Source organism: Neofelis nebulosa, chromosome 9 (genome assembly GCF_028018385.1).
Source record: "Neofelis nebulosa isolate mNeoNeb1 chromosome 9, mNeoNeb1.pri, whole genome shotgun sequence".
Lineage (NCBI taxonomy): Eukaryota > Metazoa > Chordata > Mammalia > Carnivora > Felidae > Neofelis > Neofelis nebulosa.
Window position 1 is genome coordinate 61,758,352 of NC_080790.1, and position 25,325 is coordinate 61,783,676.

General features: G+C 38.2%; 2 protein-coding genes across 5 annotated transcripts in view; one reads left to right on the forward strand and one right to left on the reverse strand.

The window, feature by feature from the left end:
• PUS10 (pseudouridine synthase 10) overlaps window positions 1–13,068 on the forward strand; it is a 72,891-nt gene extending 59,823 nt beyond the window's left edge. For 2 of the 3 annotated variants that reach the window (XM_058684009.1, XM_058684010.1), the window contains exons 16-18: window positions 5,815–5,957; window positions 9,508–9,607; window positions 11,701–13,068. In XM_058684009.1, coding sequence (XP_058539992.1) covers window positions 5,815–5,957; window positions 9,508–9,607; window positions 11,701–11,739 — 282 coding nt within the window. In that variant the 3' untranslated portion in view covers window positions 11,740–13,068. Of the gene's footprint in view, window positions 1–5,814; window positions 6,061–9,461; window positions 9,608–11,700 lie in introns of those variants that run through there. The other variant, XR_009248603.1, reaches the window with a different exon arrangement.
• Window positions 5,931–25,325, reverse strand: part of REL (REL proto-oncogene, NF-kB subunit) — a 53,134-nt gene continuing 33,739 nt past the window's right edge. Inside the window, exons 10-12 of one of the 2 annotated variants that reach the window (XR_009248602.1) lie at window positions 19,430–24,824; window positions 7,242–7,345; window positions 5,931–6,045 (exon numbers count right to left, since the gene is read on the reverse strand). Coding sequence is in view for 1 of the 2 variants with exons in the window: in XM_058684007.1 (XP_058539990.1) it covers window positions 24,061–24,824 (764 nt within the window). In the remaining variant the exon portion in view is untranslated. Of the gene's footprint in view, window positions 6,046–7,241; window positions 7,346–18,816; window positions 24,825–25,325 lie in introns of those variants that run through there. The other variant, XM_058684007.1, reaches the window with a different exon arrangement.

The following is a 25,325-nucleotide window of genomic DNA, read 5'->3' on the forward strand; positions in this document are numbered from 1 at the left end:
CCCCATCTCTTCCTGTAAGGATAATTTACTCTCAAATGCAAAGAATGAGCATAAATGGATATAGAGGTCTGTATAGTTATCACAACGTTGTTAAAATGGGCAATATTTTGTAATAATCTAGATGACCTACTAGAGGAGACAGACTTCATCTTATGGTTTATCTGTATGATGGACTACTGCTAACCAGCTGTTAGAAATTATGTGGTAGATGACTATTGACAAAGGAAAATGTTCCTGATAAATGCTCAGGGGAAGAAAACAAACTATAAGAGTATTTATTGGGTGATACATTGTGATTTAAACATACACATGAGAAGGGTGCCTCGGTGGCTCAGTCGGTTAAGCATCTGACTTGGCCTCAGGTCATGATCTCATGGTTCGTGATTTCGAGCCCCATGTTGGGCTCTGTGCTGATAGCTCAGAGCCTGGAGCCTGCTTCAGATTCTGTGTCTCCCTCTCTCTCTGCCTTTCCCCCACTCATGCTCTGTCTCTCTCCCTCAAAAATAAATAAACATTAAAACATATACATGAGTGTGTGTTTCTGTATACACATATATGCAACTATGTACAAAACAAATCGTGTGGCAAAAGATACCATAAATAGGATTTCTACTTATGAAAAATGCAAACACCCAATAGAGAAAAATAGACAAAGGATCAAGTAGCTGAAAAAGAGCAACTGCATATGGCCAAGGATCATCTGAAAAGATGTTCCACTTTGGATTAAAGTAACAATAAGACATCACTTTAGTCCTCTGAGACTAGCACCTATTGGTTGGCATGGAGAAGACTAGTTGCATACTTTGTCAGTAGAAATGTAAAGTGTTTAGCCTTTTTTGGAAAATAATGTAGCAGTGATTATAAAAATTAAAAACGTATTCGTCTTCTACCCAGCACTTCCACTACTGGCAATCTGTCCTGAAGAAATAAAACTCCAGGGCTTAAGGATTGTGCACAAAGATGTTTACTGACTTTATTCAAAGTGGCAAAATCAACAACAACACAGCTAGAAACAAAGTGAACTTCCTTCAGAAAGGAAATGGCAGGGGCACCTGGGTGGCTTAGTCTATTGAGCGTCTGACTTCTGCTCAGGTCATGATCTCATAGCTCGTGAGTTTGAGCCCTGCGTCAGGCTCTGTGCTGACAGCTCAGAACCTGGAGCCTGCTTCTGATTCTGTGCCTCCCTCTCTCTCTGCCCCAACCCACTCGCATCTGTCTCTGTCTCTCTCAAAAATAAACATTAAAAAAATTAAAAAAAAAAAAAAAAAAAGGAAATGGCAGAGGAATCTGGAATATTATAAAGTTATTAAAAAAAACTAAAGCAGCATGTGATCCCATTTATGTTCTTGTGTGTATATATGCCTAAAATTGTTGGAAAAAAGGATAGAAGTAGGTCCACACCTATGACTTACAGAAACACACATGACATTATGAGAAAGAAAGTGAAGTGCAGAATAATGTTTATAGTATGAATCATTCACCTGTTAAGACACGTTCATCCCTAACACGGGGGTGGGTGTTGACTAGATCACCCCCAGTGGGCCTCCAGATCTTATGTTCCATGAGTCTATATCAAAAGCCGTTTGGTTTTTAGCCCATTATCTGCAGCCTTTAGAATGATAGTTTAACTCTAGACAGATATTCTTAAGATTGGAAAACAAATTTCTAAACCACTATTTCACCACATATGTAAGTCATTCAGAATTCTGAGGGGAAGATGAACTCATTTAAAAAATAGATTTGGGGCACCTGGATGGTTCAGTTGGTAGAACATGTGACTCTTGATCTTGGGGTCGTGAGTTCAAGCCCCATGTTGGGTATAGAGATTACTTAAAAAAAATGCATTCATAGTTTGAAGGTAGCCCTATTCACAGCTAATTCAGAAATAATGCTGAATAATGTGAAAGATAATTTTTGTAGGTACAGAGTAAGCAATGAAAGGGTCTATTTTAATGGTTCATAGCTCAAATGGACTGATGGGACTAGCTGACTTCTAATAATTTTTTTGTGTTGGGGTTAAAACTATTTTCAAATATTCCTATTGTCATCAAGAATAGAAAAACTGAGGGGTGCCTGGGTGGCTCAGTTGGTTGAGGTTCTGAGTTCAGCTCAAGTCATGATCTTATAGTTCATGAGTTTGAGCTTTCTGCTGTCAGTACAGAGCCTGCTTTGGATCCTCTGTCTCCCTCTTTCTGCCTCTCCCCTGCTCTTGCTATCTCTCTCTCAAAAATAAATAAACATTAAAAAAAAAAATAGAAAAACTGAGTTACTACCCCATTTTGAGAAAAAGTCACTTCAAATTTACTATTTGTCTCTTCTTTTTTGTTTTTATCACATTTATTTATTTATTTATTTATTTATTTATTTATTTAATTTTAAAAATTTACATCCAAGTTAGTTAGCATATAGTACAACAGTGATTTCAGGAGTAGATTCCTTAATGACCCTCACCCATTTAGCCCATCCCCCCCAACCCCTCCAGTAACTCTCTGTTTGTTCTCCATATTATGTTTTGTCCCCCTCCCTGTTTTTATATTGTTTTTGCTTCCCTTCCTTTGTGTTCATCTGTTCTGTGTCCTAAAGTCCTCATATGAGTGAAGTCATATATTTGTCTTTGTCTGACTAATTTCGCTTAGCATAATACCCTCTAGTTCCATCCATGTAGTTGCAAATGGCAAGATTTCATTCTTTTTGATTGCTGAGTAATACTACATTGTATATATATACCACATCTTCTTTATCCATTTATCCATCGATGGACAGTTGGGCTCTTTCCATACTTTGGCTATTGTTGATAGTGCTGCTATAAACATTGGGTGCATGTGTCCCTTCAAAACAGCATCCCTGGGGGCGCCTGGGTGGCGCAGTCGGTTAAGCGTCCGACTTCAGCCAGGTCACGATCTCGCGCTCCGTGAGTTCGAGCCCCGCGTCAGGCTCTGGGCTGATGGCTCGGAGCCTGGAGCCTGTTTCCGATTCTGTGTCTCCCTCTCTCTGCCCCTCCCCCGTTCATGCTCTGTCTCTCTCTGTCCCAAAAATAAAAAATAAAAAATGTTGAAAAAAAAAAAAAACAAAAAAAACAAAAAAAAACAAAACAGCATCCCTGTATCCCTTGGATAAATACCTAGTAGTGCAATGCTGGGTTGTAGGGTAGTTTTATTTTTAATTTTTTGAGGAACCTCCATACTGTTTTCCAGAGTGGCTGCATCAGCTTGCATTCCCACCAGTAATGCAAAAGAGATCCTCTTTCTCATCCTCGCCAACATCTGTTGTTGCCTGAGTTGTTCGTGTTAGCCATTCTGACAGGTGGGAGGTGGTATCTCATTGTGGTTTTGATTGGTATTTCCCTGATGATGAGTGATGTTGAGCATTTTTTCATGTGTCAGTTGGCCATGTGGATGTCTTCTTTGGAGAAGTGTCTATTCATGTCTTTTGCCCATTTCTTCACTGGATTATTTGTGTTTTTGGTGTTGAATTTGGTAAGTTCTTTATATATTTTGGATACCAAGCCTTTATCTGATATTTCATTTGCAAATATCTTCTCCCATTCCGTCAGTTGCCTTTTAGTTTTGCTGATTGTTTCCTTCACTGTCCAGAAGCTTTTTATTTTGATGAGGTCCCAATAGTTCATGTTTGCTTTGTTTCCCTTGCCTCCGAAGACGTGTTGAGTAAGAAGTTGCTGCGGCCAAGATCAGAGAGGTTTTTGCCTGCTATCTCCTCAAAGATTTTGATGGCTTCTGTCTTACACTTAGGTCTTTCATCCATTTTGAGTTTATTTTTTGTGTATGGTGTAAGAAAGTGGTCCAGGTTCATTCTTCTGCGTGTTGCTGTCCAGTTTTCCCAGCACCACTTGCTGAAGAGACTGTGTTTATTCCACTGGATTTTCTTTCCTGCTTTGTCAAAATCAGTTGGCCATATGTTTGTGGGTCCATTTCTGGGTTCTCTATTCTGTTCCATTGATCTGAGTGTCTGTTCTTGTGCCAGTACCATACTGTCTTGATGATTACAGCTTTCTAATACATCTTGAAGTCTGTTGTCTCTTCTTTTTTAAGAGTATTCTATTTCTAAGGAAAAAAAAAAAGTTGTTTGCGTATGTGTCTGTATTTCTGAAAATTCATCAGAATGGGGCCAGAAGAATGCAATGTTAAAGTAAATAGTTTCCTTTTGTCTACTGAAAACAAGCAGACACAAAACACACAGGAGTGTGTGCTGAACGAGTGTTATATTGGAAGCAGTGGTGGGTCTCCCAGCTCAGTCAGTACTTCCATTGACTAGGACTGGGAGTGAGTACTAGTACAGGGAGAGGAGCATTCCTTAGTCACTCATTTAAAGGCCAGTTATTTCTGTATTCTACAGTGAAGGCTGTATCTGTACAGATTCCTTAACAGTTCAGCCATGTCCTTTTTTTGTCTTTTTGGCCAGAGAAATGTCAGACCTTATGTAGACAGCATATCTCAGCAGAACAACATGCTTCTAAATCAAAGAATTATGGAATCATAAAACCTACAAGTTAGGAGGGGCCATTGACTCACTGCTATGATCAAAACAGTCACACCATTTCAAGTGTAGTCTTTGTCAGAACTTGCTCTTTCTTTCTGGGTGGAAAACTTGATAGAGGGGAGACCAGACAGAAATCTTTGTTCTCTTAGCATGGCTTCAGGCGCTCCCAAGTCGTATAAATTAGGAAGGAGTTGTTCCAGCAAGAAATGGCAGAGGATTCAAAGTTCTCATGAACCTACATTTCTGGTTATATCCAATATCTATTTTTAAAACTTAGAATTAGTTGACCTTTTACAATTTTAATCTCTATTTCTTATTTTATGTCTTGTGACAAAAGGAAATCTCTGAAGAAAAACAAGGCTGTGCCCCTAAAAAATCTAAATTGTCAAAAGCATGTAGTATTGTTATTCTCAAGTAACTTGAACTGGGCTTACAAATACTGAGAGGTCTTGATTTATTGTACACACTTCTTTGTAGTTATTATATTGAAAATACTACCCTAAACAGTGATGTAACTTAATTTTCCAGATACATCTTTTCATATAACCAAAAAAATAACCTAGTGAGTAGGTATATGGTTGTCCTTCAAACTTGCACACTGCCCATACACACAAGTGATGCCAAGGCCTCACCTTCTACAGAAAGCCATTTCTCACCTCAGCCATTCACCCCACTGTTAAATCATCTGTTGGGTCAGGGGAAAAAAAGGTAAGAACAGATCTTCTAGAAGAGCTCTGTTAAAATAAAGGATAGACTAGAACTCTGGGGTCCTAATCAATTTGTTAAATATTAGAGTAAATGAGACCTTGGGGATCATTTACTTCAAAGCCTTATCAAAAAAAATGTTTATTCATTTATTTTTGAGAGACAGAGCACAAGTGCACACAAGCAAGGGAGGGGCAGAAAGAGAGAGAAAGAGAGAGAGAATTCTCAGCCAGCTCCGAGCTGTCAACACAGAGCCCAGCGTGGGTCTAGATCCCACCAACTGTGAGATCATGACCAAAAGCAGAAATCAAGAGTTGGAGGCTTAACTGACTGAACCACCCAGGTGCCCCATCCAAATCCTTTTTTAATAGCATAGGGAGGCCCAGAAAATGAGTAACTACGGACTAGATTATGAGAAGTTCCATAGAGCCTGAACCTTTGGAGGTACAATTTATTATAGTACCAGTATCTACCCTGACAGTGATAGATGGGGTCCACCAAAGAAGACCTCTGTGGTGAGCCATGGATGACAAAGGAGACACTGAGACGGGCTTCCGCGGGTGCCCTGGGAGCAAAGCTGACTCCATGGTTGTGTAACATATCCTCCTCTAGGACTTAAAGATTGACCAGAAAACACCCCTCCGAGTCCTGCATCGGAGGCCCTTGGCTGTGAGAACTCGCATCATTCACTCCATGGAGACGCGCTATGTGGATGAACATCACTTCCACCTCTACCTGAAGACTCAAGCTGGCACGTATCCTTTCGCCTTCCGCCCAGCAGTAATCTAAGTGGAACCTTAGTGGAAGAGTTCACGCTGCCCCAGAAGATAGGTTCAACTTGATCTAGGAACAATTAGGGTAAGGATTAGGTTGGAGAAAAATTCTGTTTTTGGGTGTGTGTGTGGGGGGGGGGGGGGTGTCCCATTTAATTTGTATTTTTCAAAATGACTTTTTAAACCATGAGTCAGCAGCCAATAGAATGTGAACCTTAAAATAGTCACAGTGTCTCACACAATGCCCACTGCATAGTAAGGACTCAGGAAACAATTCTGATTGATTCATTTATTGATTTGTGTCTTCATAACATTTTGCAAGTCACATTTTCATAACGACATTTGGGTCCTTTCAGTATTTGGAGCACTTGCCCCAGATTATTAAACACTGATAGTAGATGGGAGTGGCCCTAATTTACATACTGATCTACACTTTATTTGCCCACTGGCCCAAAACAAGAGAACAGTCCACAAATGATCACTTCTTCATATTGGGCTCTGCCTTGTATGATTTTGTATTAACCCTGAGCTGCTGGTTAAAATACATCTGGCAGTTGCCTTAGTCCTAGCTCTAGTTTACTTTTCAAAAGTGCTCCTAATATTTGTGTGTTTGTTTCCTGTTTTTATATTATTTAGTGATCCAATAGTATGAAGTGATAAAATACTTAACTATAATAAAACTAATGATCTACTTATGGATCGAAGGCAACAAAAAAAAAAGTTATTTTAATCACCAACTAGCATTGTCACCATGTTGATGTAATTAGTCTGTCTCTCTTTCCCCACCAACCTCCTCCCTCACCCCGCCCTTTGACATCCCAGAAGCAACCAGAATTTGCAAAGGTGAAATAGATGTATGTTATTTACTCTTAAAATCTTTTCAACTTTTGGTTTAGATCGAGGGATTGATCTGTTGAGAAGACAGCAGGCAGACCTTTGTAATTCTGTTGTTTGGAGCACATTTGCCTACTGTAAATGGAATGTCAAAGAAATCACTTCTTTTTTGTTGTTGTTGTTCCCACTCTTTTTACCTAATTCCAGTTTAGGTGTAGTGTGCTCAGGTGAAATGCAGTGGTCTTTTGAAGAAACAAGTATCTTTTCAATCTTACTAAAACGTTTTTAGGACTAGCCGTGTACCTGAATTTAAGGGATTAGCCAAGAAAGACTACTTGGTAAAGCTTTAGATACCATGTGGTTATACACAGAAGTATGTGGATTTTTCACATACATTGCCCAGTACACTGAACTAGTTCATTTGACTTATACCTCATCCTTTTGGATATGAATAAGAACATTCTGGCCCTTCCAGTTGGTTATTCTGGGGCTTTTGGTCATGTCCCCTCATCATTGCTCCTCAGAAGTAGCATTCTCTAAAGAAAGTGAGAGAGGGGCGCCTGGGTGGCGCAGTCGGTTAAGCGTCCGACTTCAGCCAGGTCACGATCTCACGGTCCGTGAGTTTGAGCCCCGCGTCAGGCTCTGGGCTGATGGCTCGGAGCCTGGAGCCTGTTTCCGATTCTGTGTCTCCCTCTCTCTCTGCCCCTCCCCCGTTCATGCTCTGTCTCTCTCTGTCCCAAAAATAAAAATAAACGTTGAAAAAAAAAATTTTAAAGAAAGTGAGAGAAAAAGAATTATAACTGTTGTGTAATTATGCATTTAGTAAAGAAGGCAGTTACTAGATAATTATATGTCTTATCCTTGAGTCAAAACATTTGGTGAAAGTAGAGTGAATAAACTTTCAGAAAGTGAGGACATCATATCAGCATGTTAATGGTGGAAGTGTTTTATCATCTAAGAATAAACTTACTTTTCCTATTCAAATTATATCAAGTTTTTATACTAAGTGCTGGTTTATAGAACACAACATAACGCTAAATGAGTTTTACTGAATGCTAGCAAAATTATATCTTTCAGATAAATATTTTCAAGCCTGTAGTAGAGTCCTGTGTAAGGAATATTAATATAATCTTAATAAGTAATTCTAGGATTAACCATTGACTTCAAAATTCGAAGACCTATGAGGGAAACACAAAATTGCCCCTTTAAAAGAAGAATTAACCTAATTCTCTTGTTAACCATGCAAGAGTTGCAAACAAGAACTTAGGTCCTTTGATAATCCTTCTGAAGGACCTTTCTCAAGACTAAATTAATATTCTTATTGTCCCTCCCATCCTACTCCTATTGTGTCACTGGGTCACATTACCAGGAAAGCCATCATCGAGGTTACTCTGTGTGTGACCCTGTGGAAACTTATCATTTGGCAGATGCCAGCTGACATTATTGAAAAATGAGGCCAAAAAGATGACAAAATGGAATTTGTGGCAGAGAAAAAATAGCTAAGGTTTTGTTTTACTTAGTATTGAACTACAGTTAACTTAAAAAAATCCATATCCATGGGCCCCTGGGTGGTTCAGTTGGTTAAGCGTCCAAATCTTGATTTTGGCTCAGGTCATGATCTCACAGTTTGTGAGTTCAGGCCCTGCCTGGGGCTCGCATTGACAGCACAGAGCCTGCTTGGGATTCTCTCTCTCCTCTCTCTTTGTCCCTTACCCTGCTCGTGTGCATACGCATGCACACACACTCTATCTCAAAATAAATAAATAAACTTAAAAAAAAAATGTACATCCAGGGTCGCCTGGACCGCTCAGTCAATGAAGCGTGTGACTCTTGATCTTGGGTTTGTGGGTTCGAGCTCTACACTGAGTGTAGAGATTACTTGAAACAAACAAACAAACAAAACTTAAAAAAAAAAATTCCATAGCTAAACTTTGGCACTTGGAGGTGAACTAAAGAAAAAAAGAAGGGGCGCCTGGGTGGCGCAGTCGGTTAAGCGTCCGACTTCAGCCAGGTCACGATCTCGCGGTCCGTGAGTTCGAGCCCCGCGTCAGGCTCTGGGCTGATGGCTCGGAGCCTGGAGCCTGTTTCCGGTTCTGTGTCTCCCTCTCTCTCTGCCCCTCCCCCGTTCATGCTATGTCTCTCTCTGTCCCAAAAATAAATAAAAAACGTTGAAAAAAAAAAATTAAAAAAAAAAAAAAAAAAAAAAAAAAAAGAAAAAAAGAAAGTCATGACTTTTAGTGCTGAGTCCTGCTGTTGGCTTCCAGGCTGGTGGGAACCAGTTGCCAGAGCTTCTTTTCTTCTTTTTTTTTTAATTTTTTTTTTTTTTTAACATTTATTTATTTTTGAGAGACAGAGACAGAGTGCAAGCAGGGGAGGGGCAGAGTGAGAGGGAGACACAGAATTGGAAGCAGGCTCCGGGCTCTGGGCTCCAAGCTGTCAGCACATAGCCCGACACGGGACTCGAACCCACAAACTGTGGGATCATGATCTGAGCCGAAGCTGGACGCTCAACCGACTGAGCCACCCAGGTGCCCCCAGAGCTTATTTTCTAAGACACACATCACTGGTCACAGCTCGGAAATAACCTTACCCTTGTAACATTTCTGCTTTTGTCTGTCCTTTCCCTTTTACCTATCAAATCTCACCAAACAGTTGGTGCTGCATAGCTATCTCCATTGTTTCCTTAAACAAATCCCAGCTACATTAAAGAGTTTGTACATGGAGACTTTGGGAGAACCAAGCCGAACATTGGCTCTCTAATGAATATGACTGCAGACATTCTTGAGCTGGATGTTGAGGTAAACCATTTTATTGTGGAAATGCCTGTTTGTACATTGAATTCAACAAAGTTCTGCTTTTTGGGGGGGGGGGGGCGCATTAAGCCAAACAGGTACCTATCTCTATTCACCGTAATAGGTATTTGAAAATAGTTAAAATCTCACAGTAGCATTGTATTGCAGGGAGGGACTCTTTGGAATTTTTATCTTTTTAAAAAATACAAGGTCTCATTTGTGATTTTTGCAAATATATAGCTAATTTGCTAACCAAGTTGCTTTACATGTGGCATGAGATCTTAAACCCTTAAACGGAGTGAGGAAATGATGCTTAAGAGCCCTTCATATGTCCTTTGGACTCTAGAGAGTTAATTCCCATACCTGTTTTGTTTCAGGAGTTTCAGATTGCTCAGAAACATACATTCAGGACAGGGATAGAAAATGAGATAAGCCAACGGTTATTTATAAAAGCAGTTCTGTAAGGGACCTCTATGATGTGGTACAAATTCTCTGCTCTAATAGTCTGAATTGAAACAAGGTTAAATTCTTAAGTATTTAGAAGAGTGGCATGAATAGGTCTTTCAGGAAATTCTCCATAAGTATTTTTTCTCATTTGAGCATCAGTAGGTATTGAGTCACAAGTTGTGTCTCTGACAAATACCTGTTGAGGAAGGGGGTCCCTCTCCCAACCCACCCCCCAACAAAAACAATTTTAGGAGGCTAGCATTTTGCACCTGGGATTGATGTTATAAAAAGAAGTGGGTATAACTGCCTACTGTGAAAACATCTATGGTAATCACATGATCACTGGAGCATTAATACCTTACTGGCAGTTTTCTTCAGAGCTTTCAGATTAGATTTTATACAGCTCCTGCAGTATAGCCAGTGACAGCACCTTCAAGGTTGCAGGGAGCCTTCTCATGAGACTTATTTTGAGGAAGACAACCTTTAGTTGAAGAAAATCTCAACTGCATTCATCTTCCTTGATTTCAGTTCTTAGAACAGTTTAGGAATATCAGAGTCACGGGCCAATGTTCCTCATCCCTTTTTGTCCATTGGAATCACCTAGGGAGCTTTTGAAACCTCTCCTGCTTTCAACACATACAAGATCATGGTCTGAAATATTTAGTTTTCAGGCATGAGAGACAACCCATGAACTTATATATGGGTGTTAAGTACATGGCTGTGTTCTGAAACAGAACCAAAATATCTTGGGATTTCTAAAAAATACACACACACATACACACACACCCAATTTTCCTGATTCTGGTAGTAACTTGTAGATTAATTTAAAAAATCATGTCTAGTAAATCATACTGGGTTTTAAAATTTAAGTCTCAAAAGCAAAACAAAACAAGACATGGGTACAGTGGATTTTTTTAAACTTTTCTCTCAAATTAGGCCCTCTTACAAGGTGCAATTCATACTTGTAAATTACAAGGTGCAATTTCATACTTGTAAAGCCTAGGAAGTGATTGCTTATGTGGAGAAAAAATTGTCTGCTACTGTAATTTCACTATGACTTAAAGGTTTTGTTCTAGAAGAGCCAAACCAGGTGAGTAGAGATAGATAAATTTGATTTTTCAAGAAACAAAACTTCTGAAATGATACTCAATGATCATTTATTCTTTTCTAGTTCCAGGCGCTCTTTCATATTCATTTATTTTTCATTTGGTTGCTAGGTTACAAATAACACTATAAGTGTATAAACTGCTTGAGTATTTGTTAAATGCAAGATGGGAAAATGAAAATGATCTGAAGAGTAAAAGTTGCTGAGACTTCCGAGGGAAAGTTGGTCCTGCTCCCTGAGTTTGTTTGCTACTTTACCCATAAATAACATTTAGAAAATTTAGAGGTACTCTAGTCTCTTACTGTTCAAAGGTACAATTAATAACTGGCTGATAACCAAATACTCTATGAATTCAGAAACAGACCTTGGGCCCAAGAATCTCAAGGCCTCATGTGGATTTTAGAGTGTTGAACTGTGGTATTTAATGACTGTTCTTCAAATGCAGTTTCTTCTGTTGTGTTATATTAAAACTATTAAGTTTAGAAGCATTATCAGCAAATGCTTACTGGAACAGTAATGTTTTAATGTCTTGTTTTCTTCCTTCTAGTCTGTAGATGTTGACTGGCCCCCTGCTCTGGATGACTAGCTTTCAAACTTGGAAACACAGAGTAGGGTTTTCGTGGCACGATGTGGACATCCGTTCAGCATACACTGTATGATGGCTGTTTACTCACCATAACAGTGTCTTGGAAACCATTTGGATCATGTTGATCTATATATTTTAACATTTGTTGTAACATCTCAGGATCTATATATGTGTGTATTTTGTGTTAAATGTTCTAAGGATATCTTATGATTTTTCTTGTTCCCTCTCCAACCCCCACAAGCCAAACTAGGAATAATGGAAACATTCTCTTAATTATTCCATTTAGAGAAGTACACAAACAGGATGCATTCTGATAATCTGAGAAGCTAGAATTTCTTTCAGAACAATTTCCCTGCACAAGACATACCACCTTCAAAATCATGTTCTAAATTTGTTAACTGATCTTGACAAAAGATCTAGATTTATACACAGGACAGTATCCTATAATATCCTAAGATATCAAATGTAAATCTGACATCATTAATATTTTTCCCGGTAAACTTCAAGCAAGCCGTTGTCAACAGAAGTACTCTTTGGTATAATCTGTCACAAATCTTAATGGCTTCAAGTTACTATTTTGACAACCTAAAAAAATCAATACCTTTCCTGGGGAGGGAAAGTGAAACTTAGGAATTGAGGTGTACCCTGGTAAGAGACTTCCATAAATCTTTTAAATAAGGAGACACAAGTGCCTTCAGTAATTTCAACCCCAGGGATAAGATTTTGAAAAATTAAGATTGCTAAACAATCTGATATATTCCAGAGTGCTTCAATATATTATCCAGTTTCCCACATTTGCATCAAGTGGATAGGATTTCATCATTTCCATTTTATAAATATGAAAACCAAAGAATGGAAGTTAAATGATTTGTCTAAAATTGTTAGTTACTTCCTTAGGAGGGGCTAAAACTGAAGTGTCCTGGTCTTTAAGGTCCTTTCTTAATAAACCTTGTCATTGAGCACCCACTGTGTAAAGGAGGCACCTGAGAATGTCATTTAAATGCACTAACCATGAGAATTGACTTTTAGAATTCAGATGCCAAATCAAGGAGCTTACCAAAAAAATAGCCCAAGTGTATTTCATATGATCTCATATGATGACCATTTGTTAGTAAGTTGGTACTATGAAGAGAGAACAGGAAATAAGCCAAACCTAAAGAAAATGGATGGGTCATTAAGAGGAATGTTTCAGCAATATCATTAAAATTTGAGATTTAAGTATAATTTGTCACCCTGATTCAACTATCTGAGCTTATTTTAAAACACATGTGACTTGGATGGTATTGGATTATTGTTTTCCATCTCTTCATTAAACCTACTTCATAGATACCAAGATGTATTATTCATTTTAGAAATCAGGAAAATTATCTAATTGACATGAAGTTCCGTATGTGAATACTAGCAAAAACTTTTTTCACTATTTTCAATGCCAGAAAGTGAGAAAGGGATAATGGAAATAAACTTCTGATAAACAGGTAAGAAATTTTGTGTGTTTCTCCATTTCTGGGGAAGTTTTGCCACAAAAGATTTAAATAATTTGGGAGATAGTCTTTTGCATGTTTCTTGTGGCTCAGCCTTGAATTTAGTGGAATCTCTAAACTGGAAAAATTAAGAACTTCCTTAACAGATTTCTATTTCTTAAATTCCTATTCCTGACATGCAAAGTTTTAAGCAAAAACATTAGCTGTTTATACTTTATTTATTCCATATGTTCATATATTATGAGACACAGGTTGTTAAAAGTTAACGTTAGGTCTTTGTGTTATGCAGAGCTGGGAATATTAAGTAATGAGTGCTATAGTTTCACTTTTGCCCATATAAAATTATTTTTAGTTTTGTGATCTCCCCTCATAGCTTTGTTTAAATTAAGTCTTTAATAACACTTAAAGAAAGGGCCTATTGTACTTCTTAGTATTTCTTTGTTCCAAATATAGTCTGTGATTTAGTTTAGGAAAAACAACTCTGAATACCTGGAAAAGAAAAAAAGAAAAAAAAATATCCCAAGTAAGATAACTGGTGACATTAACAAGTTATATGAAAGAAACCTGGAAGTTAAATTTCCATTTCCAAAGAGAAAAACATTTTACTTAGGCTGATCTTTTCTTTTGGATCTTTATCCTTGATTATTAAGCCCACGTAAAGAGAATGAGCTTTGACACAAGCTTTTTGGATTTTCTGAAATGGTACCCCCCTCCTTTTTTTTTTTTTTTTTTTTAAGTTTTTTTATTTTGAGAGAGGGAAAGTACATACGGGAGGGGCAGAGAGAGAGGGAGAGAGAGAATCCCAAGCAGGCTCTGAACTGTTAGCACAGAGCCTGACATGGGGCTCAAACTCACAAACTGTGAGATCATGACCTGAGCAGAAGTCAGGAGTCAAATGCTTAAGTGACTGAGCCCCCTAGGTGCTGCTTTTTTTATTATGGAGAAAAAAAAAAATACTGCTTTTATGATATTCATTTATTTCCATTTTGAAATAATTTCAAATTTACAGGAAAGTTGCAAGAAAAGTACAAAGAACCTTTTCCCCCTAAACCATTGAGCCAGTGATGCTTCATCACCCTGAATACTTTATGTGTAATTTCTACAAACAAGGAAATTCTTCTTCGCCACAACAGAACCATCAACTCAGAAGTTCACATAGATATTACGACTGCGTAATCCAGACCCCACTTAAGTCTCACCAGTTGTCCAACGGTGACTTTCACGGGCAAGGGATCACGCTTTGCATATAACTGTTACGTTCCTTTAATCTCCACTAATCTGAAAAGTTTGTCTTTCCTTGACTTTCATTACTTTAATATTTTTGAAGATTTCAGGTCAGTTATTTTGTAGATTGCTCCTACATTTGGGTTTGCTTGATGTTTCCTTATTAGACTCAGGTTGTACCTTCCTCGCAAGAGTACCATAGGAGATACTATCTTCTTGCATCTTATCAGGTATTATACAATTTTGATTTGTGCAGTTGCTGACGACTGGATTTTAATCACTTAATGAAGGTAGTGTCTGCCAGGCTCCTCCACTTTTATAGTTACTCTTTTTTCCCTTTAATTAGTATCTTATAAGGAGATCATCACACTTTCATCTATTAATTTTAGCATTTGCTGAAGATTTGTCAAATACTGATTTTCTAATTCCACCGTTCCTTTTACATTTCTTGGTTACCATTCCACTGAAAGGCAGAAGTTTCCCTTCTTGTGGATTTGTGGCTTCCTGTTTTATTTGACGGGTTATAATTTGTTACTTACGAATGCAAATGCATACACGCACACGTTACTTTACACATATTGAAAATTGGGAGTTGTATACCAGTACTTCCAATTCCAACCTTATTCTAGCTTTCTCCCTTTTCATATTTGTAATACCTTTCTCTGACAGAAATCTGGCTCCCATTAGCCTTATTTATTTACTTGATAGATCAGTCCCCCTCCTAAATAACCAATCTCCTATTTCTTATTCCAGATCCCAGAAAGTCCCCTCTCTACCACCCTCAAATGTTCTCCTTCAGCTCCACCCAGCAGTCCCACACTGGGGCACCACCTTTGCCTCCTGTGGCAAAGTACTTACCTGTACCTTGCTCACAATAAGTGAATGACTTTTGTCCTGAATTATACAGGAAGGGAGAGAGGCAGGAAATAAGGAAGGCAGAAAATGAAAATCTTTTAAAAATGCATTTTAGTACTCTACAAAAATTATCATTTCACAGAACAGTTACATATGCAGGTATATTCAGCTATAGCTTTCCATAAAAATGCCTAATGTTTCTAAGCAACCAAACTACCTTTCCCAAGGAGGATGCTATAAATAACAAAATCTCATCAATAGTTTAAGCCAAATGACAACAAAATTTTAAGTCTTTGAGTTTTTTCCATTTATTACCACGAAAAAAAAATCACTGTATACAAAGATATTACAAAGGTAATAAAATATTCTGTACAACAAAAAGCATCTTGACATTTTACAAATGATTACATCTTGATGTGACATTTAACATAAATAATTGAATACCTGAGAACTTAACAAAAACCACTTTTTACAGTGCCTTCAAATTTATTAGAGCCCCTAAGAAGGGTAATTCATTAGTTAACACCATTTTTAAGTACATTCTTTTAAAGTCATTTTATTATTTTTTTGAGAAAGAAAAAGAGAGCACAAGCAGGGGAGGGGCAGAGGGAAAGAGAATCTTAGGTAGGCTCCATGCTCGACATGGAGCTTGACGTGGGGCTCGATCCCATGGTGCCGGGATCATTCCCAGAACCAAAATCAAGAGTCAGATGCTCAACCTACTGAGCCACCCAGGTGCCCCTTTAATACATTCTTTTAAAACATAAGACATATAAAGGGTTCGTCTAGACTGTACCATGTTCCCAATGAAGTCTCCTGAGACTAAATTCCATAAGTAGATCCCCAAATACTCCCATCTTCTCTATTACTACATTTTATGCAAAGCTACACTGTTTTGATTATGTAATAAGAAAAACAGCCAAGATGTTTACTTTTATCAAAAACACACTTTATTTACTCTGATATCCCTGAAAACTCGATTTACTGAAGCACCATTATTTACTAATTATTATTACCGTTCACACATAACTATTTAAGGAAAAATTTTAAGTTCTTTCAATTCTTTAAACATTTAAGATTCTTTAAATTTTTGAAAGTCCAATCGTAAACTGAAGTGGAAATGAGTGGTAAGTGACAAATGATAAATTCTACCCCCTCTAAATAGATAATTACTAGCAGGTGGTATTTTTTCCTAAAGCTATAGACATTTCGAAATGAAACATATTTAGAAAATCTTTAGGAGAAATGAATGTTTAAAATTTTTATCTGTGTTTTATTTATTAGTGACAGTAGTGGGGACATAAAGGTTTTTTCTTAACCTATACTTTTGTATCATGAAAAAAATTACAATTACTTTTGAGATTCAATCTTATCCAATGATTTTAAGTCTGTCCTTTAAATTCTGCTAAGATGTATTAGTTAAAATAGCAATTTGACTAAATCTTAGACAAAGGCATAAGATCAGACACAGACCATACATTTCGCTCTCATTAGCTGCCCACTCCTGGGCTTATGTTAAATAGCATGAAATTTTTTATTCTGTGTGCTACGAAAAGCATCCTAATTTTGCCCTTTTCATACTCAACCCCTGGGGGGGGGGGGTGGGGAAACGATCAGAAATCTTTCAGTGGCAACTTCGTTAGCTATGATGAGGCTCCCTTGTAGGAAGATAGTGCTACAACTCCCAACTCATAATCAACTTTGGCAAATAAATTAAGGATCCTAGAATTTCAGAACTGGAAATGATCTTAGGTTTGCTATATAACAGAATACGGTAGAAAATGGTTCTGTTAAAAGTAAGGCCAAATGAACAGCCTCCAGATCTGGGCACAACAGATGGTCACTCTAAAGAGAAACCCATCTCAGAGTTCCTACTAAGGAATCTACTCCATAGTTCTCACTCTGCCATATATTAGAAGGAATGTCTGGATTTAGAGATTACTCAGGGCCACAGGATACACATAGATGTTGGTTTATTAATATTTCATTAGCACTAGTTTCTTGTGCATTATTTTATTTAATACAACACATCTTGTGAGGTAGGTAAAGAAGGTATTATCTGCATTTTATATCTGAAGAGAGGCCCACAGAAGGCATGATTTGTTAAATATTGCATAACCTGTAAGTTGCAGAGCTGAAAATTCACACCTAGATGTTCCGACAAAAAAAATCCCTACTCTTTCCATTTTCCCACGCTATTTAACATCACGTGGCAATTTCTTTAATCCCCTATTATATAACAAGTTATTGGGCACTACCGGGCAGCCTAGATCACCAATTCCAAGTCTCTCTTAACATGGACAAATTTTTTTCTGAAACATTAGGTTTAAAACTGACAACCCAGCTTTTAGAGGAACCCAGTTACCAATTTAAAAGGCCATTATAATAGTAGGTTCTGATGACAGAAATAAGAATAGTGGTTTTGAGATATAGGTACATTGGAAAGGGCATGGAGGAAACTTCTGGGATACTGGAAATGATTGTTTACATACGTAAAAATTCATCAAGCTGTACACTTAAAACTAGTCCACTTTCTGTACTTTGCAGAGTATTTTACCTCTTAAAAGAAAAAGACTGACATCTGTGAGAGCAGGAGATTTATCTCCATCACCTGTTTCATTTCTAGCACCTAACACTGTGCTTTGCACATTAGACATAACAAAAATGTGCTCTGTGAGGGAAAAAAGGGGTGCCTGGGTGGCTCAGTCGGTTAAGCATCTGACTCCTGATTTTGCCTCAGGTCACGATCTCACGGTTCATGAGTTTGAGCGCAGAGCCTGCCTGGGATTCTGTCTCCCTCTCTCCCTGCCCCCCCCCCCCAAATAAATAAATAAACTTTTAAAAATGTGCTATGTGATTTATTACATTAATACTGGAGTGTCTGTGCAAGGGTACGGTGTTGAAGAAATGCCTAGAAGATTAAAACTGCCACATACAGCAGAGAAAAGGAGCAAGGTCAGAGATGTGAAACAATCCTAGTAACTATTAAAGTTTCTACCTAATACAGTTGACAGTATAGGAAGCAGACAGTAAAGTATTTCACAAGCTGGGTAATCTTGGCATCACTGCTTTTCCTACCAGCTTAAGTAACCTTTCCCCTTAAAAATCATATCCTTGTCCACATTTTATAATCCTCTGTCAGTTTTATCCTTCCCTCTTTAATGAATAGCTACCATTTATTCAGCACCAACGATGCCACAGATGGTGCCAAGTGAGAGTCCAAAAGCCAAATGAGACAAACCTTTAAGGACTGTACTTGACTGAGAGGATCTCGGCGACAGGCGCACGCACCAAGCTGTGTCTCAACTGGGGGAGGACTCAGCTTCACGGAGGAGAAGCCCAGTCTTAAAGGATATGTGTTGCTTAGTTTCTGGTGAGGAAGTTTATTAGTGTAAATGCCTTTTCAAATTCCAAAATCTCAATTCGGAAATTCACTGTATGATAGAAATCTAGACCAACTGACATAATGAACAGGCTTTAGGCTCCAATGGAAAGATCAGGCCTGTCTAAAAAAGGATATCATTGCAAATTTTTATTGTATTTTAAATGAGCAAAGCCATGTCACTTATTTGTATTCTAATGAGGATGAATATTTGTATGGTAAAATAAACACTGATGATTTAATGTACCCAGTGTAAGAAGCATAATACTCATGAACAGATATAATCTTTCACTGAGACATAGAAAAACATGCTTAAATAGATCTAGCTATATAATATGACATATTGATGTAAGAGTTCTCCACATTTTTATTAAAATTAAGATTAGGACATCAATCATATCCTTTACCCATTACTATTTCAAAAAATAAAAAACTCTACCTATATGCTTTTTCAAAAAAAGTTTGTTTATTTTGAGAGCACCCACACGGTGGAGGGGCAGAGAGAGAGTACTCCAAGCAGGCTCTGGACAGTCAGTGTGGAGACTGACACAAGGTTCAAACTCCCCAACCCATGATATGACCTGAGCCGGATGCCACCGGGTCCGCTGAGCCACCCAGGTTCCACCCGGGTGACTGAGCCACCCAGGTGCCCCTATATGCTTTTTAATTTCAAAGTGTCCTCTTCATTTTTGTGAGCTAGTTACCTACTACAAGGCATTAATAATTCCTTTCTTTCAACTCCCTATACCTTGCTGTTTTCCTTTGTCCTCTTTGCTGTGAACCAAGGTACTTTTCTTTAGCAGGGTGTTTCTGCTGCCAACCAAGTTGCTACTACATTATGCAATGAAGTCAGAAGACTGAGCTTGTGACATCAATATAGGTTGCTATGGTAACGCTTTCCATAACTATCACAGGCTCTTCGTTGTAGGTTCAAAAGAGGACTTCGGTACAGTAGCCAAATAGCTGGAGTTATTCAGCCTAAATTACAACAATAATTGATGCAAAAAATGTTTTATGCTAACTATAATAAATACAGATTTTTATATTAAAAAAAAAAAAAAAAGGATACATGTTGTTGCTGAAGAGCAGAGGACAAGTGAGTATGTTAAAGTCATGGAGGCCTGGCAGCCTGAGAGATTTTTCAAGGAATGCCAGCTACATAATAGGGCTTAAGGAGAATGTGGTATTATTGTTAACCACAGTATACAGAAGATTCTTGTTGGGGAAAAGAAATGAAGACCTATACTAAGAAAGCACTAGGAAGGAAGGAGGGAAAAATGCAAGTCATTTTTATGAGGCAGAATTAAAAAGACCAGATGACTAAGTATGAGTGTGAGGGAGGGAGAAAAGGAATAAAATGTGACTTTGAAGTTCCTATTAACTATTCTGGGTGGCAGGGTAAATGGCAATCCCATTAATGAAAGTAGAGAATCCAAAGGGGGAGCCAGTTTATAAAGGTAAGTGTGGGCAGCATGAGAGAAAGCTGAAATCGTGGGCATTGATGAGGCCACCCAGGGGGAAAAATAGCACCAAATGAGGGCTTGGGATGAGACTGGAAAAAATGTCAGCCTCGGAGAATCTTATCTACCACAGAAGCCTGGGAGGAGCATCCAAGGAGGGAGTGGCCAATAGGGAAGAAGGTTATGAATAGGTCAGGCAGAGTGAGGACTGACAAAAAGACACTAGATTTGACAAGGACAGTGACTCTGGCCCTCTCCCCAGAATATTATGAAACAGTAAGCCAAAGAATGGGAGCTGAGGAAATGGGAGGCTGAAAGCATTTCCCAAGCCCAGATGTGAAGGAAAGGGCATGAAGTTGGTAGGAAAGATTTTTGTTTCCTTTCTTTTTAGACTAGAGAAGACATTTACCACATTTATACAAAGAAAACCGGCACTAAATGGTGATATGAGGACACAAAAACAAGACGGGAGAGATAGGACAGTCCAAGGTACAAGTAGAGTTCATTTAGAAAGGCAGAAGGGCACCTTTTCCTTGGAAACTACGTGTGAGAGCAGAAATACGTTTAGAGATCAAGGAGAAGCTGGCTGCCAAATTCTTTTTAAATTATAAAATAAATTCTACAATCAGTAAATAGCACCTGAAAAATGAGAAATCCATTGGAAATACTCTAAACACAGATGTTGCAGTATCTAAATGCGGCTCACACAGAAAAAAATCCAAAACTGCAAAACAAGTCAATTGCTTATTTAATGAAAATCCACTTAGATATTCTAACTGTCTGTGTTTAAGCTTGCCAGTGCTAATTAATATAAAATTATAGGATTCTCTTTAAAAAAAAAAACAACAACAAAACTCAGCACCTATGAACCACTATCTGGAGATATCGTGGGTTCATATTTTGAACAAAAAAGGAATTATACCTTCCAAGTTTTCCTCACTTACTGGTTAAGTACTTCTAAAGCATGCTATATGCTTATGGTTTTTAAAGTTACATAACAAATGTTTTGATTTGAAATCAAATTTCTGAGAAATATTAATGGTACTTATGTGTGTTTACTCTTTTTCTTCTGCTTCCTAAACTATCCAGACCTCAAGTCAAGATTTATCTTGCTCGCCTTCTCATTTCCCAGGATCATTCACTCGGAATTTTTATTTACATGACATCCACACATTTCCCATTTTGATTGTTCCAACAAACTTTATTGGTTTGCTTGGACACTACGTAAGTGAAATGACACACTGTTTCTAGCTCGGAACATGCTCAATATTTATGGGAGATTCTGGTTGTAAAAGAGACTCAGTCTTTGACAAGCTATTTACTTAGCATCATGACAATTCCATCACAACTACTATTACTGCCTAAATTCTACCATCATTTTGCCACTGGGATTGCTCTGCTTTCAAACAATTTGGATTACCAGTATTAATCCTTGACCTGAAGGTACATGATTCAGACATAAACCCCATGTCACATTAAACAGAATTATAAAAAATCCTAAGCATCTAATAATTAGAGCTGGTCTTTCAAAAAACAAAGTTCTATAATACTTTGAACATTCTATTAGTACTACACTTTGAAAGTTCTAGTAGTAGTACTTTGAAATAACTCGGTGCTTAATAGGAGGCAGACACTATTCCACAAACTGGGGATTCAATAAACAAATGCTTAGTAAAGTCAGATCCTGATAAGTACCATAGACCAATATAAGGGAGAGGGGGCATGGAGTGCTCATGTGTAGATAGTTGAGTAAGGCCTTGATCAGCAACAGCTGAGTGAATCCGAAGGCTGTTCAGAAGTGAACCACGCATGTATCTGAGAGAGACAGGCAAGGCAGAGAAAACACCAAACACAAAGAGTCTGAGGGATGAGTATAAGTGGTGTTTTTGAAGGGAGGCTCCAAATGCCTGGAGCTGAATGAGGAAAAGAAAACGGTAAGAGATGAGACAGGAGAGGGAGTGTGGGCCTGCTAATTTTAAGGACTTTGGTCTTTACTCTGTGTGGGAGAAGGGAGCCACTGGATGGTTTGAGCAGATGACGGACAATTTGACTTCTTTTAAAAATAATTATTCTGGCTACTTTTGGGAGAATAGACAGTAGGGGCACAAGGATGTAGGAGCGTTTTTGGAGGCTATAGGCAGGAGATGATACGATAGTGGCTTAGAACAGGAAGTTGATAGTAGAGGTCAAAAGAGGTGGTGAACTTTGGATATATTCTGAAGGCAGGGCCTACCAGATTTGCTGACGGATTGGATTAGGGAGATAAAAAATGAAGGATGACTCCATGGTTTTGGACCTGAGCAACTTTAGGAGCATGGCATTACTATTACTAAGTTGGGGAAGACTGAAGGAGAAGCAAATTTGGGAGGGAAGATCAAGAACTCAGTTTTAGTTATGTCGAGTCTGAGCTTTAATTAGGTTCTGAGCAGAGATGTCAAATAATCAGTTTTGCGTGCATAATGTAAGCTCCAAGTCTGGAGGTCAGGGGATAGGTCTAAGGGTAAAATATAGGAAGAGGGCACGAAATTGGATGAGATCACAGTGAGTCAGGAAACAAGAAAGAAGAGAGGTCTAAGGAAATTTCTTCACCTTAAAGACATGGATGTAAAGCTAAAATCACAAGCAATTCTAAAGGTAGGGATTTAAGACCGAAATGTAGAGAACTTCCCCTGCCTTGAAAGCTCACTTCAACTCCCTTCTGTCCAAGTTAAATTTTTAAAGACTTGATTTACATATAAATTTAAGAAACTCAGGGGCACCTGGGTGGCTTAGCTGGTTAAGCATCCCACTCTTGGTTTCAGCTTAGGTCATGATCCCAGGGTCATGGGATCAACCCCTGCATTGGGCTCCACAAGGAGTGTGGAGCCTGCTTAAGATTCTCTTTCCTTCTGCCCCTTCCCCCAGCTCATACTCACTCTCTCTCTAAAAAAAAAAAAAAAAATCTAAGAAACTCCAGAAAACCCCTTAGGGGTCACCTTGGCCCATGGGTCTCAAAAATAATAAGTAATTCATTTTTCCAATGACATAGTCATTACAGGTTTCACCTTAAATTTGCTTAAAAGCAAATATCAGTTAATTCATTTACCTAAGAATACATTAATACAATATAAAAGAAGTATAAAAAAGTATATTTGGAAAAACTAGAGCCTTGCTCTCTCTCACCTTCTCATTCTGTCATGGGGAAATGGGATAGGACTCTAAAGACAGAATTCGCACTGCACACAGCATCAGGTCACATGTTTCAAAAGAAGAAACAGGCCCTTTTAAATTTCCATTTCAGAATTGTCCCTTTATGGTACTTTCTAGCTTTATATTCAGTATACCCGAAGTTGTGTGTGGGGGGGCGGGGGGGGGGGTTAACGGGAAAATTGGTTTTATTCAATATTTAACATGTACTTTATACACTCATGTCAAATAATGATTTAGCCTAAGCTGAAGTATGTGCTAGTTTAATAAACCTTCATTGGATGTCAGACTCTATAGGGCATCCTAGCCTAGAAGTTCAGTCTGTGTAGATTTATCTACTCTTTGAAGCAAAAGTCTTCTGTAAATGCTGGAATTTTTCCTCCTCTTCCTGAAGTTAGGAAATGATTTCATCCCTCTCTTTCAAGCTGTAGCTTCAGCACTGAAGATTCATCTTTCATTATATCCTGACAAATTCTCTGCCAGCTAAACAAGGAGCTCCAGAGCCAAGATCGCCTGTTAGAGGAAGGCCCTACATCCCCAAAGTTTTATACTTCTCTCTGATAAAGAAGTTTTGAACTGTCATCTTTTAAATAAAAAACAAAACAAAACAAAACCCTATGTTATAGTCTCAGAGAAATATAAAATACTGTATCTATATAGGTAACATAAAAATGGTTACAAACATGTCAAAGGATTTAAATCTTGAGTAACCATTTAAATCACACAAGTTACCTTAAAAATATTCAAACGCGAATGAGTCGCTCAATTGCTCATTCTGCATAGTGCCAATACCTGAATACTGACTATGAACAAAGCCATGACTGTTTGGATTAGTACCGTTTGATGGCCCCGACTCATTCATCATACTGTTATCTGTACAATTGAAATCAGATCCCTCAAATGCCTCGGACTGTGCAACAAAAGCCGTAGTACTGGAACTGGCGCCTGCTGACAGACTGGAAGAGGACATCTGATGGAGCTGTCTCAAGTCTCTCGGGTCTAACACTGAATTACATGAGGGGTTTTCAAGATTCATGCTCACAAGTCTTGGATTATCAGACTCCCTCATGCTGTCATTCATATTCACAGGGCAATTCGGTAGCATGTTGGCATCAGAAATACCATATAAATCAGCTGATGACATGGATGATGCTTCCATTCTGCCTATGTCATTAGCATTGTTATAAATGCAAGCATTAGAGGCATTCAAATCACTCACAAGAGGTATTTCCAGATATGGTGAGACACCTTGTGAATTAGAGGAAAGTGTCCCCGTTGAAAAACTACTCAGTGGATTTGTGTTGACTGAGCGTGAGGTGGGGTGGGCCCCTGAAGACCAGCTTGAAGGCTGAGATACCATTGCAGGTATGGCTGAAGTATGATGTGACAACGCACTCGAGATGGACACAGACGAGGAATAGTAGGAGTCTGCTTGGCTTGAAATGCCTGAGGTCCTGGACATATCTGTCAAAACTGCACCATGAGAAAAGTTGGATTCTGTGGGGAGGAAAATACATTTTTACAAAACTGAAATAAAAGTATAAAAAATATCTCTAAATTAAAATAGCATAAACACACTAATAAAGAAAACTTTCAAGGACACTGATGTAACAGTTTAGATAAAAATAGTAAATTGCACTTTAGACATGAGTCTAAAGCTGCATTCTGTAACACTGTTTTACAAATACCTTTAATTTTGTAAGTTATTTGGGCATAGTTAACTTCACTCCAGTTAAATATGAAAATCTAGCTTCTGAGGCCCTAGAAAGGTATTTTTGAAAAGTGAAAAATAAATCCCAGAATTTCAGGGGTCCCGGGCTGGCTCAGTCAATAGAGCATGTGACTCTTGATCTTGGCGTTGTGAGTTCGAGCCCCAACAATGGGTGTAGAGATTACTTTATTTTTAAAAATTTTTTTTTTTTTTTTCAATGTTTTTTTTTATTTATTTTTGGGACAGAGAGACACAGAGCATGAACGGGGGAGGGGCAGAGAGAGAGG